The sequence below is a fragment of the Solea solea genome, chromosome 2, assembly GCF_958295425.1.
Source record: "Solea solea chromosome 2, fSolSol10.1, whole genome shotgun sequence".
NCBI lineage: Eukaryota > Metazoa > Chordata > Actinopteri > Pleuronectiformes > Soleidae > Solea > Solea solea.
The window spans coordinates 426,371-441,846 of NC_081135.1; the positions used below are offsets into that span (position 1 = coordinate 426,371).

The following is a 15,476-nucleotide window of genomic DNA, read 5'->3' on the forward strand; positions in this document are numbered from 1 at the left end:
ACACCCTTAAACCAGGACTGTGTGGTCCCTTTCCAAGATCCAGTCCTTGGTCCTTGTGGGTCAGGGTTCGCTGATATGCAGATGAGTCCACGCTTTATCTCAAACGTCATCGTTAGCACGTTAACATGACATATTGTGTTAGCAAAAGCAGAAACTGACCTGACGCCTGGACCTCGGTGATGTACTGCTGAAGGTCGTGACCTTGCTGGATGACCTCATAGACCATGTTGTTCATGGCGAGCCGGCGCTCCATGTGCCTGAGGACCACAGTCTGTCAATCATCAACCTCACGATGATGTCATCAGTCTGAGGGCGTGTCTGCGCTTCTTTACCTGTGTATGCGCTGCTGCGCTAATGTTAGCGCCTCGGCGCTAGCCTCCACCAGCCGAGACTGGCCCAGGGTTAGCTTGTCTTGGGCTAGCTTGTCCGGGTTGACGTCAGTGAGCCGCGGCGAGGCGAGCTTCTCTGAGGAGAAGTCCTGAGTCTGCTTCTGCAGGTCCTGCTTCCACGCGTCCATCTCCCCGGTCACCTGCAGGACACACGGACGGATTCAAGGACGAAGAAGAAGGAGAAGAAGAAGAAGAAGAAGAAGAAGGAGAAGAAGAAGAAGGAGAAGGAGAAGAAGAAGAAGGAGAAGGAGAAGGAGGAGAAGAAGAAGAAGAAGGAGAAGAAGAAGAAGGAGAAGGAGAAGAAGAAGAAGGAGAAGGAGAAGAAGGAGAAGCAAAACCTCCAGCGTGCACTGCTGCAGGATCCGGAGCTGCAGGTGAACGTCCAGGCGAATCTTCTTCTGGTGAAAAAGGTCCTCCAGCTGAATGTGAGACTCCTCCAGCTGCTGCAGCACAGACTCCACGTGTGCCACTGAGCTGCCCTGAGGCCTGAAACAAACGCACCCACACATAGAATGTTAATAAGCACTGATAAAAACCAAACAAATGCTCCTGCAAGCGCTGATCAACAAAACAAACGCACCATCCATCATCAGCGGCGTCACTATGCAAAGAGCAGTGAATCAAACGCACCCACGTAGGCTTCATAAAGTGAGAAACAAGCGCAACCATGACTTCAACTCGTTCAGTGAGAAAAACAAACGCACCCATGTAGGCTTCATAAAGTGAGAAACAAGCGCACCCACTCACTAGTTATCCACCTCATAGCTTTAATGAAGTGAAAAACAAGCGCACCCGCACAGACTGCACTGTCCTTACAGAGGTATACAAATCTAACGCACCCGACGCAGACAAGTGCACCACAGGCTGTGCGGCGGTGATGTGTAAATCAAACGCACCTGAGCTGCAGGATGAGGTCTTCTCCTTCTCTGATGACGCTCATTGCTGCCTCCTGCGGGGTCAGGGGTCACAGGTTAGTTAGAGGTCAGGAGGTGTTAGGTTTGTGTCGGGTGGGCGGGGTCAGGTCGGGTGGGCGGGGTCAGCGGGTACCTGTGTGTTAGCCTGCTGCTGTTGCTGCTGACTGATGAGCGTCTGCAGCGTGTCCACAGTGTCAGGACACGCACACACATCTGAGGACAGCTGCTTCTGCAGGCCGTCCATCCACGCAGACAGCTTCACGCACACACACACACACACACACACACACACACACACGGTTACACACATGTGTCATCACATCAACACTACGTGTGTGTGTACACGTTACCTCTTTTGTGTGAGTGTAGAAGGAAACGGCGAGATCCAGCAGCAGCTTCCTCTGTTCAACCTTCTGAATGAACGCCTGCACACACACACACACGCACACACACACACACACACACACACACACGCACACACACACACGCACACGCACACACTGCTGCCTCCATCACTAAGTTCAAATGTCTTATTTTGTAAAATTCAGCTTTAAACCCACGTTCAGATTAACCAGTGACACACAGTGACCACACGAGGCAGCAGAGGAGCAGCAGCTGAAATCACTGGTTGTCTCTGTGAGTACAAACTTAATGTTCAGATGTGTAAGATGACTGTGAACGTGTTTAAACGTCATGTATTGATTATTGATTATTGATCTGCTGTTACCTGCATGCGCAGCTCCAAGTCACGGGCGGCCTGGTAGATCTCCTCCTCCTCACACTCTCCAGACTGAGCCAGCTGATCTGCTGCTTCCAGAAGCTTCTCTGCATTTGTGTAAGTGTTCTGACACACACACACACACACACACACACGCAGATACATTATGAGCACACACACACACATTATGAGGTGATGTGTGTGTGTGTGTGTGTGTGTGTGTGTGTGTGTGTGTTACCTGTGCGACCTGCTGGAAGTCGTCGTGTCGTTTCTGCAGAGCTCGCGCTCGGTGCAGAGATTTACCTACACCACTGTGTTTGTTCAGGAACACCTGACCATGTTGCTCCACCCAGTCCAACACCTGACACACACACACACACAATACAAACATGAAGTTTGAACAGTACAAAATATTATTAATATTATATTAATATAATATTATACATATAATATTATATTAACATTATACATATAATATTATATTAATGTAATATTATGAATATAATATTATATTAATAATATATTATTATATTAATAATATTATAATGTATTAATATAAGGGTTAGGGTTATTAATAATACTATATTAAAGTCAGAATATGATTCAATATTTGTTTTTCTGTTTCAAATCTTCAGATCATCAGAATCTGATCTGATCTGATCTGATCTGATCTGATCTGGTCTGGTCTGGATCTGGTCCGGATCTGATCTGGATCGGATTTACCTGTCTCACATCCTTTTGAAACACACACAACTGAAGACGCTGGTGAAGGCGGAGCTTCCTGTGCTGCCATGCCCCCTCGACCTCGTGGTGACCCTGCAGAAGATAACAAACAGAGCGTCTCATGTGTCCAACTGTCTGTCTGTCTCTCAGTGTCAGTGAGACAGGGAGAAGGCACGAGGCCTACCTGCATGACCAGGTGCAGAACTCCCATGATGCTGTGCGTGGCGGCAGTGAAGTCCGGTTTGGACGCTGAGTCGTCGCAATCTGTTGCCGAGTAACGCTGCAGGACGTCCAGTAACGCTTTCCCACTCTCACTGACCTGTGGTGTGAGACAGGCAGACAGGTGTGAGACAGACAGGCAGGTGTGAGACAGACAGGTGTGAGACAGACAGACAGGTACCTGAGTGTAGTTAGCACATATGTCCTCGTTGAGCTCCTGGTGTTTCTTGGTCTCAGTCTCCAGGTCTGTGGTTGCCGATGGCAACGAGCCTTCAGAACACGTCTGGACCCAGCCTTCAACCTTCAGCAGGAACTGGACAGAGAGACAGACAGACAGACAGGGAGAGACGGTGAGGCAGGAAACATAAGATGCAGACACACAGGTACAATCACACGAATCACACGTGTGTGAATCACCTGCTCTGCCCCCTGGTGGAAGCCGGTCGCCATGGCGAGCGTGTTGCTGCGCTCCTCCAGTGCGGTCGTCAGGGACTTCCAGTCGTCCTGTAACCGTGACGACACCATGGCGATCCGCTCTGCGCCGTAGTGACCGGCGTCTGCGAGCCTCGCTGCCACGGTAACCACGCTGTCCACGTTCACACTGCCGTTCTGTCCACACACACACACACACACACGTTAACTCACACTGACCATGCACACACACACACACACACACACACACACACTGACCATGCAGTTAGCAGTGAAGTGCTGGTGCTGGGTCTGGAGGTCCAGGGCGTGCTGGTGGTTCTGTCCGACCTGGACCAGGCTCTGTGTGAACAGGTCTTTACTGTGGGTGATCCACTGTGACATCTGCAGGTGAGATGACAGACAGAAGGTTAGCTCCGCCTACAGGTGCCCCGTCTCTCTCGGTGATCCCGCGTGGAAGGTTACCTTGGTGGCGTCCTGTTGGAACAGGTGCAGCTGCAGGACCTGGTCCAGGTGCAGCTTCCTGTCGCTCCAGCTCTGCAGCAGGTGAGTGCGAGACGCCTGCAGGCGGTCCAGCAGAGACGAGACCTTCGGTGCCACACTCTGGAAGTCTGCGCCGCCCGACAGCCAGCTGCCGTGGCTTCCGCCGCCGCCTTCGTTAGAGGCGTCCCCGTGTGAGGGGCCCAGGCGCATGCGCTGCAGCAGACTCTGCCCCTCTCGGTCAAGGGCGTCGACTGGAGCTGTGGCGATTGTGTTCCGGAGACGTCCGTGTTCCTCCAGGAGTCTGAGAGTGACGAGAACTCGTTAACATCGTCAATAATCGATCGGTGATCAGATCTGGATCTGCTGAGCTCTTACTTTCGGGCCTCGTCCACGTCCTGGGGCTCTGGTGTCCGGTTCAGTCCAGACTCCAGCTGCTCCAGCTGGGCGAGCAGCTGCGTGGCAGCTCCCGAGAACTCCTCCAGACCCAAACGCAGTTCGGTCCACTCCACGTGGTCGTACTCCAGAGAACCGCCCAGGTCAGAGGTCAGCTGGGAGGGGTCGACGACCCGCGACAGACCCTCCACCGACACCAGGCTGGTCTGTAAACACGGTTAGCATCTGTTAGCATTAGCACTTCAGTTTGCTTACGCAGGAAACAGTTAGCATTAGCACTTCAGTCAGCTTTAGCAGTAAAACAGTTAGCATTAGCACTTCAGTTTGCTTACGCAGGAAACAGTTAGCATTAGCACTTCAGTCAGATTTAGCAGGAAACAGACAGACACTACACAGTAGTACACAGTGGTAGTATGAGTACACAGTGTGAGTACAAAGTGGTAGTACACAGTGGTAGTATGAGTACACAGTGTGAGTACAAAGTGGTAGTACACAGTGGCAGTATGAGATCACAGTGGTAGTGTGAGTACACAGTGGTTGTATTAGTACCTCAAAGCTGAGTTTGGCACTGCCCAGGTTGGTCTTGTGTTTCTGCCAGAAAGTGTCTGGTTTGATGAGCAGCGCCGTGTGGATGTTGGACGAAAACGTCTCCTGCAGCGTCCTCAGCACCGGCTTCACGCTGTCCCACTTACTGCCCCGCATGTCCACCACCACGGTGAAGCCACGCCCACGCACGTCCTCACTGACACACACACGGAGGCACAGAGACAGTGAGGACAGAGACATGTGTGTGTGTGTGTGTGTGTGTACCTGGGGACAGTGGACAGGTCAGAGACGTGTGTGTGTGTGTACCTGGGGACAGTGGACAGGTCAGAGACATGTGTGTGTGTGTGTACCTGGGGACAGTGGACAGGTCAGAGACATGTGTGTGTGTGTACCTGGGGACAGTGGACAGGTCAGAGACATGTGTGTGTGTACCTGGGGACAGTGAACAAGTCAGAGACATGTGTGTGTGTACCTGGGGACAGTGGACAGGTCAGAGACATGTGTGTGTGTACCTGGGGACAGTGGACAGGTCAGAGACATGTGTGTGTGTGTGTACCTGGGGACAGTGGACAGGTCAGAGACATGTGTGTGTGTGTGTGTGTGTACCTGGGGACAGTGGACAGGTCAGATACATGTGTGTGTACCTGGGGACAGTGGACAGGTCAGAGACATGTGTGTGTACCTGGGGACAGTGGACAGGTCAGCGACATGTGTGTGTACCTGGGGACAGTGGACAGGTCAGAGACATGTGTGTGTGTGTGTGTGTACCTGGGGACAGTGGACAGGTCAGAGACGTGTGTGTGTGTGTGTGTGTGTGTGTACCTGGAGACAGTGAACAAGTCAGAGACATGTGTGTGTGTACCTGGGGACAGTGGACAGGTAAGTGACGAGACGACTCAGGTCCTCCTGTTTTATTCGATCATGATTGGTTCTGGCAGGAAAAGTCAGGATTGGTCCGCCTCGTTTGTCCCGCCCACCTGGAGGGAGGACACACCCCCGGTTAACGTGTGTGTGCGTGTGTGCGTGTGTGCGTGTGTGTGTGTGTGTGTGTGTTACCTGACACAAAGGCCACCTTCTCTCTCAGCACAGTCAGGACATCGGCCGCTCTCACACTCTCCACTTTACCTGAAGCTGACAAATCAAGATGGCCGACGTTGGAGGTTAAATGTTTACAAAAACAACCGGTAACCATAGCGACCAGGAGTCCTCATGGAGACCAAAACCTGGTTCAGGGATTAGGACTGAGATGTGTTGTTTAAATGAATGGAAGTCAAAGCAGGGTCCTGACAAGAATAACTGTGTGTGTGTGTGTGTGTGTGTGTGTGTGTGTGTCTTTGTTTTTGTATGTGTGTATTTGTGAGGACCAGACAACACATCCACCACAGCAGGACCTGTGTTTAAGTTCAGTATGAGTGTCCTCAGTGAGGAAGCTGTGCCAGAATGTGTGTGTGTGTGTGGGATGATCCCACACACACACACACACACACACACACACACACACACACACACACACACACTGAGAGCCATAAACGTTTCACATTAGCAGCTTGAAACTGCGACGGGCGCTAAAAACAGGAAGCTCACTGCCTTCACTCGTGTCCTTGAATCCTTCACTCGTGTCCTTGAATCCTTCTCCTCAGAGGACACACTTGAATCCTCATACTAACGTTTATCATTAGCTTCCTTTGCCACCTTATTTGGATGAGAGGGGGTGGGGCTTATTGCGAGTGAGTGAGATCGTGAAAAAATAATGAACTAAAACCTTTTTCTCATGAATTCTCAAAGTATCGAGAAGAAGAAGTCAAAGCGTTTAATGTGAGTATAAGAGAGGAACATGGAGAAGAAGGTTCTCTGAGACACTGATCACCTGTCAATCAAACTGCTGTCCAACTAATGTGGTCGTATGTGGGGCTGACACATCGGTCAGTCCAGGCCAGTCTGGTACAGTCCAGTCCAGTTCAGTCTGGTACAGTCCAGGATCAGACTTGTGTTTGAACTGTACTTTTATTTAATCCTGAACAAACTTCCATGTGATTTTTACACCCATCCTTTTTCTGGCACCCAGTCAGCGGACTGTTGTGGGTGGAGCCTGTCAAGCTCCACCTCCTAAACTTACCATATTGTTTTACTCTGGTACTAGAACAGAACCAAACTGAACCCAAACCTGGATCTAATGTCACAAAACTTCACTGTAGTTTTAAATTAAAAAAATTAAATGAAAAGAAAATTAGACCTTTTTTAGTTTTCAACAAATATCACAGCTTTAAAATAAAATTTGATACAAAAACACATCATTAATATTAATATGGTATCAAACTTTTCTTGATAAAAAATGTGACAAAAATGATGTTTCAAAGAAGTTAAATGTAAAACAAAACGCTGTTACTCTAAACTACTCTAACTTTATGTCACCAAAATTAATATATATATATATGTAAAAACATGTAAATAACTACTAAAACTTAATTTTACCAAAAAATACATTTTTATGATTCAAAAACATGTAAATGTTACCAAACTTGACTTAAGTTAGTTGTTGTACTATTTTTGTAACGATACAAAAACATGTCACCACATTTTTTATAAAATGACTAATTTTATCCCAAAAAATGTGATATTATAAAGAAGTTAATTAGGTTTAACAAAAAGTTACTGTTACTTGTGACAAAACGTTACAAAATGTTGTAATGTTATAAATATATATATATATGTTAATACAAACTTTACGTTACAGTAAATAAATAATAATAATGTCACAACGTAATTTTATATTTAAATTTTTTTTTTAAAGGAAGTTCCTGCAGTGACTGGAGAGATGCAGCTCCCCCTTGTGGCACTCCAGTATAAATCTCTAGGACTGTATGCTGGTGCGTTTTTGAAGTCATTCACCTGAAATATTAAGGATTTCCACGTTCACAGTGGTCACGATAACGTCACAAATCACCACGCTAGACTTTACATTGGGGCCGATTTTTTGTTTTTAAAATCGCAATTAAAATGCACACGATATTATCGTTTCATGTCACCCACACACACACACACAGGCCTTCACACGGTCCTCCATCCTCACGCACACACACATTGAGTGAGTCAATGGGCGGATGTGGAGGCATCATGGCGACAGCAGCTCCTACTACACGCACGCACACACACACACACACACACACACAGAGCCTACCCGCCGTCGCGAGGCCGTCCTGGCCCGCTTCTCCTCCTCCATCAGTCGGATTCATCCTCCTCCTCCTCTTCCTCGCGGACTCTCCTCCGTTAGTAGCGTCGCTCGCTCCGCTCCTCGCGCCTCCTCCTCCTCCTCCTCCTCACCCGTCCATCCCTGCGGCTTCACATCAGATGTGTGTGTGTGTGTGTGTGTGTGTGTGTGTGGAGCTCGCGGACAGACGGATGTGTTTCCCTGCTCCCGGTACCGATCACTGATGCTGCTGCTGCTGCATCCTCCTCCTCCTCCTCCCGGTGCTGATGCTGCTCCTTTTACGTTACCGTGATCCCGCGCGCGCCATCATCACTGGTACCGTTACCGTCTCTCTCTCTCTCTCTCTCTCTCTCTCCCTCTCTCTGCCGGTCCAGTCTTTCATCTGTGCGCGTGTGTGCATGTGTGTGCATGTGTGTGTCAGCTTCACGCAGGCGCACGAAGACACACAGACAGAGAGGGGGCGCTGCTCTGCACGAGGACTGCAGCAGCAGCTGCTGTGCCCCCCCCCCCCCGTTACTACAGAACACCGTTACCGATACTATGAGCACGTGACCAGCTTGTGTTACAATTATAATGTCATCATTTAAATGTGTTTTCATTTAACTGGTGACGTCATTATAACACCGTGATTAAACTTGAAACGTAAAAATGTACCATTTATCGAATGAATGAATGGACGAATGGATGAATGGATGAATGAATGAATCCACTGCTCCTGTTGGATTCAGTCGTCTGGAGCTGCAGCGGCACCCAGAGGTCACATGAGCTCACTGCAGCCTAAACGTTTAGAATCTATTTAGTTTTTTATTTTATGATCATAAACGACGACAGGTTGAGTCTCTGTTAATGAAAACAAAAACTGATGTGTATAAATAAAACACTTTTAACGTAGTTAACATCATAAACATTAAACCCTGGATTCAAAGATGTTAAGATTAATAAACACACGAGACACTGCAATCAATAATAATACTAATACTAAACATTCAGGACCAACATCAATGCTTTTATCAATGTTAATACATCGTTTTGGTGCAGGGGGATGTCGTCGCAGCGTGATGACGTCACGTTGCTGTAGCAACAGAAGCGCGTCGCCTTTGCTCCGGTTAGCTCAAAGTTAACTAGCTTTGTAGAACGAAAACAGCGTTGGTTTCTTTTGCCATTTTTTTCTATTTCTTCGTTTGAACATTGAACGAGTCGACACAAAAGGAGTCGGTTAACCGGCGAAAGAGCCTCGTCGCCGCCGTCAGCGCTAACGGGAGACAGCTTAGGAGAGCTAATAGCACAGGACAGCTAACGTAAGAAAACTAATGTCATGTATGATAGCCATGAGCTAATAGCACTAGAGAGCTAACGTCAGAGAACTAACGTAAGATAATTAGCGTAAGAGAACTAACGTAGGAGAGCTAATAACACAGGAGAGTTAACGTCAGAGAAATAACGTAAGATAATTAGCGTAAGAGAACTAACGTAGGAGAGCTAATAACACAGGAGAGCTAACGTCAGAGAACTAACGTAAGATAATTAGCGTAAGAGAACTATCGTAGGAGAGCTAATAACACAGGAGAGTTAACGTCAGAGAACTAACGTAAGATAATTAGCGTAAGAGAACAAACGTAGGAGAGCTAATAACACAGGAGAGTTAACGTCAGAGAACTAACGTAAGATAATTAGCGTAAGAGAACTAACGTAGGAGAGCTAATAACACAGGAGAGTTAACGTCAGAGAACTAACGTAAGATAATTAGCGTAAGAGAACTAACGTAGGAGAGCTAATAACACAGGAGAGTTAACGTCAGAGAAATAACGTAAGATAATTAGCGTAAGAGAACTAACGTAGGAGAGCTAATAACACAGGAGAGCTAACGTCAGAGAACTAACGTAAGATAATTAGCGTAAGAGAACTAATGTAGGAGAGCTAATAACACAGGAGAGTTAACGTCAGAGAACTAACGTAAGATAATTAGCGTAAGAGAACAAACGTAGGAGAGCTAATAACACAGGAGAGTTAACGTCAGAGAACTAACGTAAGATAATTAGCGTAAGAGAACTAACGTAGGAGAGCTAATAACACAGGAGAGTTAACGTCAGAGAACTAACGTAAGATAATTAGCGTAAGAGAACTAACGTAGGAGAGCTAATAACACAGGAGAGTTAACGTCAGAGAAATAACGTAAGATAATTAGCGTAAGAGAACTAACGTAGGAGAGCTAATAACACAGGAGAGCTAACGTCAGAGAACTAACGTAAGATAATTAGCGTAAGAGAACTAATGTAGGAGAGCTCATAACACAGGAGAGTTAACGTCAGAGAAATAACGTAAGATAATTAGCGTAAGAGAACTAACGTAGGAGAGCTAATAACACAGGAGAGTTAACGTCAGAGAAATAACGTAAGATAATTAGCGTAAGAGAACTAACGTAGGAGAGCTAATAACACAGGAGAGCTAACGTCAGAGGTGAGTCACAGCGCCACCTGGAACAACTATGTTGTTATTATTCAGTCGAATTTCACAACTTAAACAGATGTGAAGGTGTGAACTGTGTTGATGTTTTTATGTTGTCACACAGAATGTTCTAGAAGTGAGTTTATCAAACGCTGTATATGTGGACACCTTTAATCATGAATCATTTGTGACTGAGATTATTGTTTGATGAATGAATGTAAACATCATTTTACACCTGTTTTATTTGTGTCATGTGACCATCAGTCGGAATTAAACCCATGGAGGAAAGATCGGAGTCAGTGCAGGAGCTGAAGACACAGCTGGAGGAGACAGATGTGACCCTGGAGCAGAAGATCAAGCTGCTCAACAGCGCCATCAACAGTGAGACGTCCAGCACTGCACCCATGTGAGAGCAAACACTTACAAAGATACAAAAACATCACAATCTGAGTTTGTGTTATTCTGTGTGTGTGTGTGTGTGTGTGTGTGTGTGTGTGTGTGTCAGGCGCTCTGCACACAGACACCGTCGCTCTGACTCGTGTGACGTCTGAGTTGTATCACAGCGGCGTCCTCCGTCACTGTGTCCATGACGTCCTCTCTCTGGACGGTAGAAGACTGCAGGGACACTGGAGCTCCGCCTCCACACTCGCACAGCTCACCAGGTACGACTTTCCTACAGCGCCACCTTTCTGTCTTTGTTCAAATGTCATCTGACTGATAAATGAAGCCACGTATGTGATTGTATCATATCTCATGTTATGTTATTGTTTAATATCTTATGTATTATAACGTATTATAAGTGTTTAATCTTCTGTTGTATCCTTTGTAACTATCTTACTTTACATTGTAACATATCTCATGTATTATAACGTTAAGTGTTTTATCTTCTGTTGTTGTATCCTTTGTAACTATCTTACTTTACATTGTAACATATCTCATGTATTATAACGTTAAGTGTTTTATCTTCTGTTGTTGTATCCTTTGTAACTATCTTACTTTACATTGTAACATATCTCATGTATTATAACGTTAAGTGTTTTATCTTCTGTTGTTGTATCCTTTGTAACTATCTTACTTTACATTGTAACATATCTCATGTATTATAACGTTAAGTGTTTAATCTTCTGTTGTTGTATCCTTTGTAACTATCTTACTTTACATTGTAACATATCTCATGTATTATAACGTTAAGTGTTTAATCTTCTGTTGTTGTATCCTTTGTAACTATCTTACTTTACATTGTAACATATCTCATGTATTATAACGTTAAGTGTTTTATCTTCTGTTGTTGTATCCTTTGTAACTATCTTACTTTACATTGTAACATATCTCATGTATTATAACGTATTATAAGTGTTTTATCTTCTGTTGTTGTATCCTTTGTAACTATCTTACTTTACATTGTAACATATCTCATGTATTATAACGTATTATAAGTGTTTAATCTTCTGTTGTTGTATCCTTTGTAACTATCTTACTTTACATTGTAACATATCTCATGTATTATAACGTATTATAAGTGTTTAATCTTCTGTTGTTGTATCCTTTGTAACTATCTTACTTTACATTGTAACATATCTCGTGAAACGATGATACGATCAATAATCAGTCCTGTGTGTCAGCTCGTGCTGTGCTGCTGTTGACCCTGGTGACCACTGGGAGGCGTTTCACACACTCTTCCTGCCGTCAGTCGTGGACGCCCTCCTGTCATTGGCTGCTCAGATGACGATGATGAGGACGACGTCTCAGGGGTCAGAGGTGAGACGTCCTCTGTCTGTCCCTGTCCTCAGTGTGTGATGTCATTGTAAAGTTGTCCTGATGATGTCATCATGTGTGTTAGGGTGTGTCCATGTTCAGGACGGTGATGGACTCAGTGAGTCAGCTGCTCACGGCTCACGCTCAGCTCTCCTCACAGGGTCAGTCACTCTGAATGATCACTGTGTTCATCCACTCACTGATGGTTAATCTCTCTCTCTCTCTCTCTCTCTCTCTCTCAGTCCTCAGCTCTGTTCACTACGAGCACATCCAGATGTGTGATGATGTCACTGTGTCCCTGATGTGCATTAACATGTGGATTCAAACCTGCAGCGTCAGCAGGTAAAGATTTAAAGGGACAGAGACAGACTTTACAACAGGAAACAGACGTTTGTAAACCACTAACTCTCCCACAAACACACACACACTCACACACTCACACACTGCTGCCTCCATCACTGAGTTCAAATGTCCGATTTTGTAAAATTCTGCATTTAAAATCCTTTGGTCAGTTTGACCTCAGTGACACAGAGTGACCACACGAGGCAGCAGAGGAGCAGCAGCTACAATCACTGGTTTTCTCTCTGAGGTTTGGTGTGTGTGTGTGTGTGTGTGAGGTGAGAATGGCTGCAGACAGTTTCACTGTAGCAGTGGGAGGTCCCCTGTTTGATAGGTAGACGTCACTCAAGACTCAAGTCCCCTCATTACAAGTTCTTCAAAAACATTTAAAAAGCACATTTTAAGTAATAATATGGTTAAAGACCTTTAAAGTAAATGTTCTATGCTTTTGTTTTTGTTTAAAAATGACCAGAAACCCAAGTCCCCTGTTAGTGAGTATAGAATGACAGTCCCCTGTTTGCCTGGTAAACATGTGTGTGTGTGTGTGTGTAGGAACTTCCTGTCGAGCCTGAGTGACGACTCCATCCTGTTGCTCCTCAGCGAGGCTGTTGGCCAATTAGCCGTCAGCGCGGACTCTGCAGTGGGCGGAGCCTCTGTCAGACTCCTCTTCCTCATGTCCAGTCAGCTGCATGTGTGGCCCCTCCTCCTCAGCTTCAGAGGTCAGGGGTCACGTCTGTTCACACCTAGATCATGGTGGAAAGGTCAGAGGTCACGCTCTCTCTCTCTCTCTGTAGGTCTGGACAACCTGCTGGACAAAGACTGGAGGGGGCGGGGCTTTGACCAGGATGTAGATCAGCTGATAAAGCTCATGAAGTCACACAGAGGCAGGATCAGTCCCTCTCAGGTGAGTCGACAAGGTCAAGATCACATGCCCGCCAGGGTGTGTCCGTCTGACTCCGCCCCCCTTCTGTGTGTGCAGGAGAGCAGCGAGCGTGTGCGCGCGGCGTGCGTGATCCAGGCGGCTTGGCGCTCGCATCAGACCAGACGCAGAGTGAAGAGCCTGAGTCGAGCGGTGAGCTCGCTGCAGAGGAGCTTCAGGTGTGAGGTCATTGCCACAGCTGTGACATCATCACCACAATACACCTGTCACAACACCTGTGTGTGTGTGTGTGTGTGTGTGTGTGTGTGTGTCAGGGCTCGGAGGAAGCAGCAGCAGCAGCAGGAGGAGGCACAGAAATGGGAGGAGGAGCTTAAGTACCAGGTGAGTTTAAAGTACTTTCAAGGACGACTCAGAGTACTGCAGTACTGACCTGTGTGTGTGTGTGTGTGTGTGTGTGTGTGCGCGCGCGCCAGGTGTGTTTGCGGCGTAAGCAGGCGAGGAGGGCGTTCCACGAGAAGCAGAGAAAACTGCTGCAACTGCTGCCCCCTGGTGACCACACACACACACACACACACAACATGAGACTGCAGAAAGTGAGTGTGTGTGTGAGTGTGTGTGTGTGTGTGTCAGGTCAGGTGCAGTCGTACCTGTCAGAGTGTGAGCGTTGTGCGGCCGTGAGGATCCAGAGTTTGTGGCGAGGCTTCAGAGATCGTCGTCTCTTCACCAACACGTACAGACGCTCGCTGAGGGAGCGACGCGCTGCCACAACCCTGCAGAGAGCTGTAAATAACAACAACAACAACAACAACAGTAACAACAATAACTATGACAACAACAACAGTAATAATAACAACAACTATAACAACAACAACAACAATTATAATAACAACAATAATTATAACAACAACAACATAATAATAACAACAATAGCAACAACAGTAACAACAACAACAATAACAACAACAGTAAGAACACTAACAACAATAATAACAACAGTAACAACAACAATAACAAAAACCATCACAACAATAACAAAACAATAACAACCACAACAACAACAATAACAGTAACAACAATAACAAGAACAAGAACAACAACAACAATAACAACACCAATAACATCATGAGTCATTGGCTCCACCCACATGGTTATCCTGACATATGCTGACTCCTCCCTCTCTCAGGTGCGTCGCTTCCTGCAGAGACGGCGAGCAGCCAAAGCCCCGCCCACCACAGCTCTCTGGCTTGGCCACAGAGGTTTGACGGACAGCAGTAGGGCGGAGCTAAAGGCACAGGTGGAGGAGTACGTCGCCGCCCATCCTGTAAGAATGCGCCGTGATGTCACAACACCACACTGAAACCATGACGACACTGACTCTGTCCTCTGTGTCCACAGTCGTCCTGCGTGTCCCGAGAGGAGTGTGAGCGCCTCCATGTGGACGTGCAGCTGCTACTGCAGGCGGAGCTTCAGAGAGGAGACGAGAGGAGGAGGGAGGAGCAAAGGAGGGAGGCTCTGCTGGCTCACACACACACACTGCTGGAGCAACTGAGAGGTCTCACACACACACACATACACACTCACGCACGCACACACACACACACAGACACACACACTCATTGACAGTCTCACTTCTCCCACAGAGGCTCCGCCCCTCTCCGTTGTCACGGCAACAGTTGCAGACTCCTTCCTCAGCCCGTCAGGCGTCATCGCCGCCCGTGCCCGTGACTCCCACAATGCCTTGCTGCAGGAAACTCGCCTGCCGTGGTGGAGGACGCTGGGAGAGGCAGAGGACGTGCTCGGCCCCGCCCAGCCGCTGGTGGAGCTGGAGGCGGAGCTCGGAGGACTGTTTGTGGGCGGGACAGTGTGACTGACAGGATGTGATTATTGATCACTGCTGTTTGTTTATGTTGTTGCACACACACACACACACACACACACACACACACACACTGTCATTAAAGTTTCTCTCTGGATTAAAAGTCAAATATTTGAAGATTCTTTTTTTTACTTTTATTATTATTTTATATTTTTTTAC

The 15,476-nt window shown here is 46.8% G+C and overlaps 2 protein-coding genes across 9 annotated transcripts in view; one reads left to right on the forward strand and one right to left on the reverse strand.

Annotated features, from left to right (window-relative positions):
• Positions 1-8,136, reverse strand: part of LOC131447082 (kalirin-like) — a 27,143-nt gene extending 19,007 nt beyond the window's left edge. For 2 of the 4 annotated variants that reach the window (XM_058618547.1, XM_058618562.1), the window contains exons 1-19: positions 7,993-8,135; positions 5,871-5,945; positions 5,677-5,791; positions 4,818-5,010; positions 4,251-4,474; positions 3,858-4,176; positions 3,654-3,776; positions 3,381-3,572; positions 3,145-3,276; positions 2,929-3,063; positions 2,745-2,837; positions 2,260-2,382; positions 2,031-2,147; positions 1,654-1,728; positions 1,437-1,559; positions 1,286-1,338; positions 728-875; positions 333-529; positions 160-257 (exon numbers count right to left, since the gene is read on the reverse strand). In XM_058618547.1, coding sequence (XP_058474530.1) covers positions 160-257; positions 333-529; positions 728-875; positions 1,286-1,338; positions 1,437-1,559; positions 1,654-1,728; positions 2,031-2,147; positions 2,260-2,382; positions 2,745-2,837; positions 2,929-3,063; positions 3,145-3,276; positions 3,381-3,572; positions 3,654-3,776; positions 3,858-4,176; positions 4,251-4,474; positions 4,818-5,010; positions 5,677-5,791; positions 5,871-5,945; positions 7,993-8,047 — 2,590 coding nt within the window. In that variant the 5' untranslated portion in view covers positions 8,048-8,135. Of the gene's footprint in view, positions 1-159; positions 258-332; positions 530-727; positions 876-1,285; positions 1,339-1,436; positions 1,560-1,653; positions 1,729-2,030; positions 2,148-2,259; positions 2,383-2,744; positions 2,838-2,928; positions 3,064-3,144; positions 3,277-3,380; positions 3,573-3,653; positions 3,777-3,857; positions 4,177-4,250; positions 4,475-4,817; positions 5,011-5,676; positions 5,792-5,870; positions 5,946-7,992 lie in introns of all 4 variants that reach the window. The other 2 variants (XM_058618540.1, XM_058618554.1) reach the window with 2 other exon arrangements.
• On the forward strand, positions 7,599-15,420 carry iqcb1 (IQ motif containing B1). Of its 5 annotated transcripts, XM_058618810.1 has the most exons (15): positions 7,599-7,681; positions 10,732-10,848; positions 10,973-11,129; positions 12,090-12,225; positions 12,308-12,383; positions 12,465-12,564; positions 13,114-13,280; positions 13,356-13,465; positions 13,541-13,659; positions 13,756-13,822; positions 13,915-13,990; positions 14,072-14,223; positions 14,625-14,762; positions 14,837-14,993; positions 15,082-15,420. In XM_058618810.1, the coding sequence occupies exons 1-15, from the start codon at positions 7,630-7,632 to the stop codon at positions 15,306-15,308; spliced, it is 1,851 nt and encodes a 616-aa protein (XP_058474793.1). In that variant the 5' UTR covers positions 7,599-7,629; the 3' UTR covers positions 15,309-15,420. The 5 variants fall into 5 exon arrangements, with proteins under 5 accessions (XP_058474793.1, XP_058474756.1, XP_058474765.1 ...); XM_058618773.1 differs by having other exon boundaries at positions 13,915-14,223; XM_058618782.1 differs by lacking the exon at positions 7,599-7,681 and adding an exon at positions 8,253-8,337 and having other exon boundaries at positions 13,915-14,223.
• The last annotated feature ends 56 nt before the right edge of the window (positions 15,421-15,476 follow it).

Excerpts from the sequence above, each read along its gene's own strand:
- iqcb1 (XM_058618773.1), top strand. The coding sequence starts at position 7,630 with ATGCAGCTCCCCCTTGTGGCACTCCAGTATAAATCTCTAGGACTGTAT. Across the intron at positions 10,849-10,972 it reads GCTCAACAGCGCCATCAACA|GCGCTCTGCACACAGACACC; the intron begins GTGAGACGTCCA and ends TGTGTGTGTCAG. Across the intron at positions 13,660-13,755 it reads TCGCTGCAGAGGAGCTTCAG|GGCTCGGAGGAAGCAGCAGC; the intron begins GTGTGAGGTCAT and ends TGTGTGTGTCAG.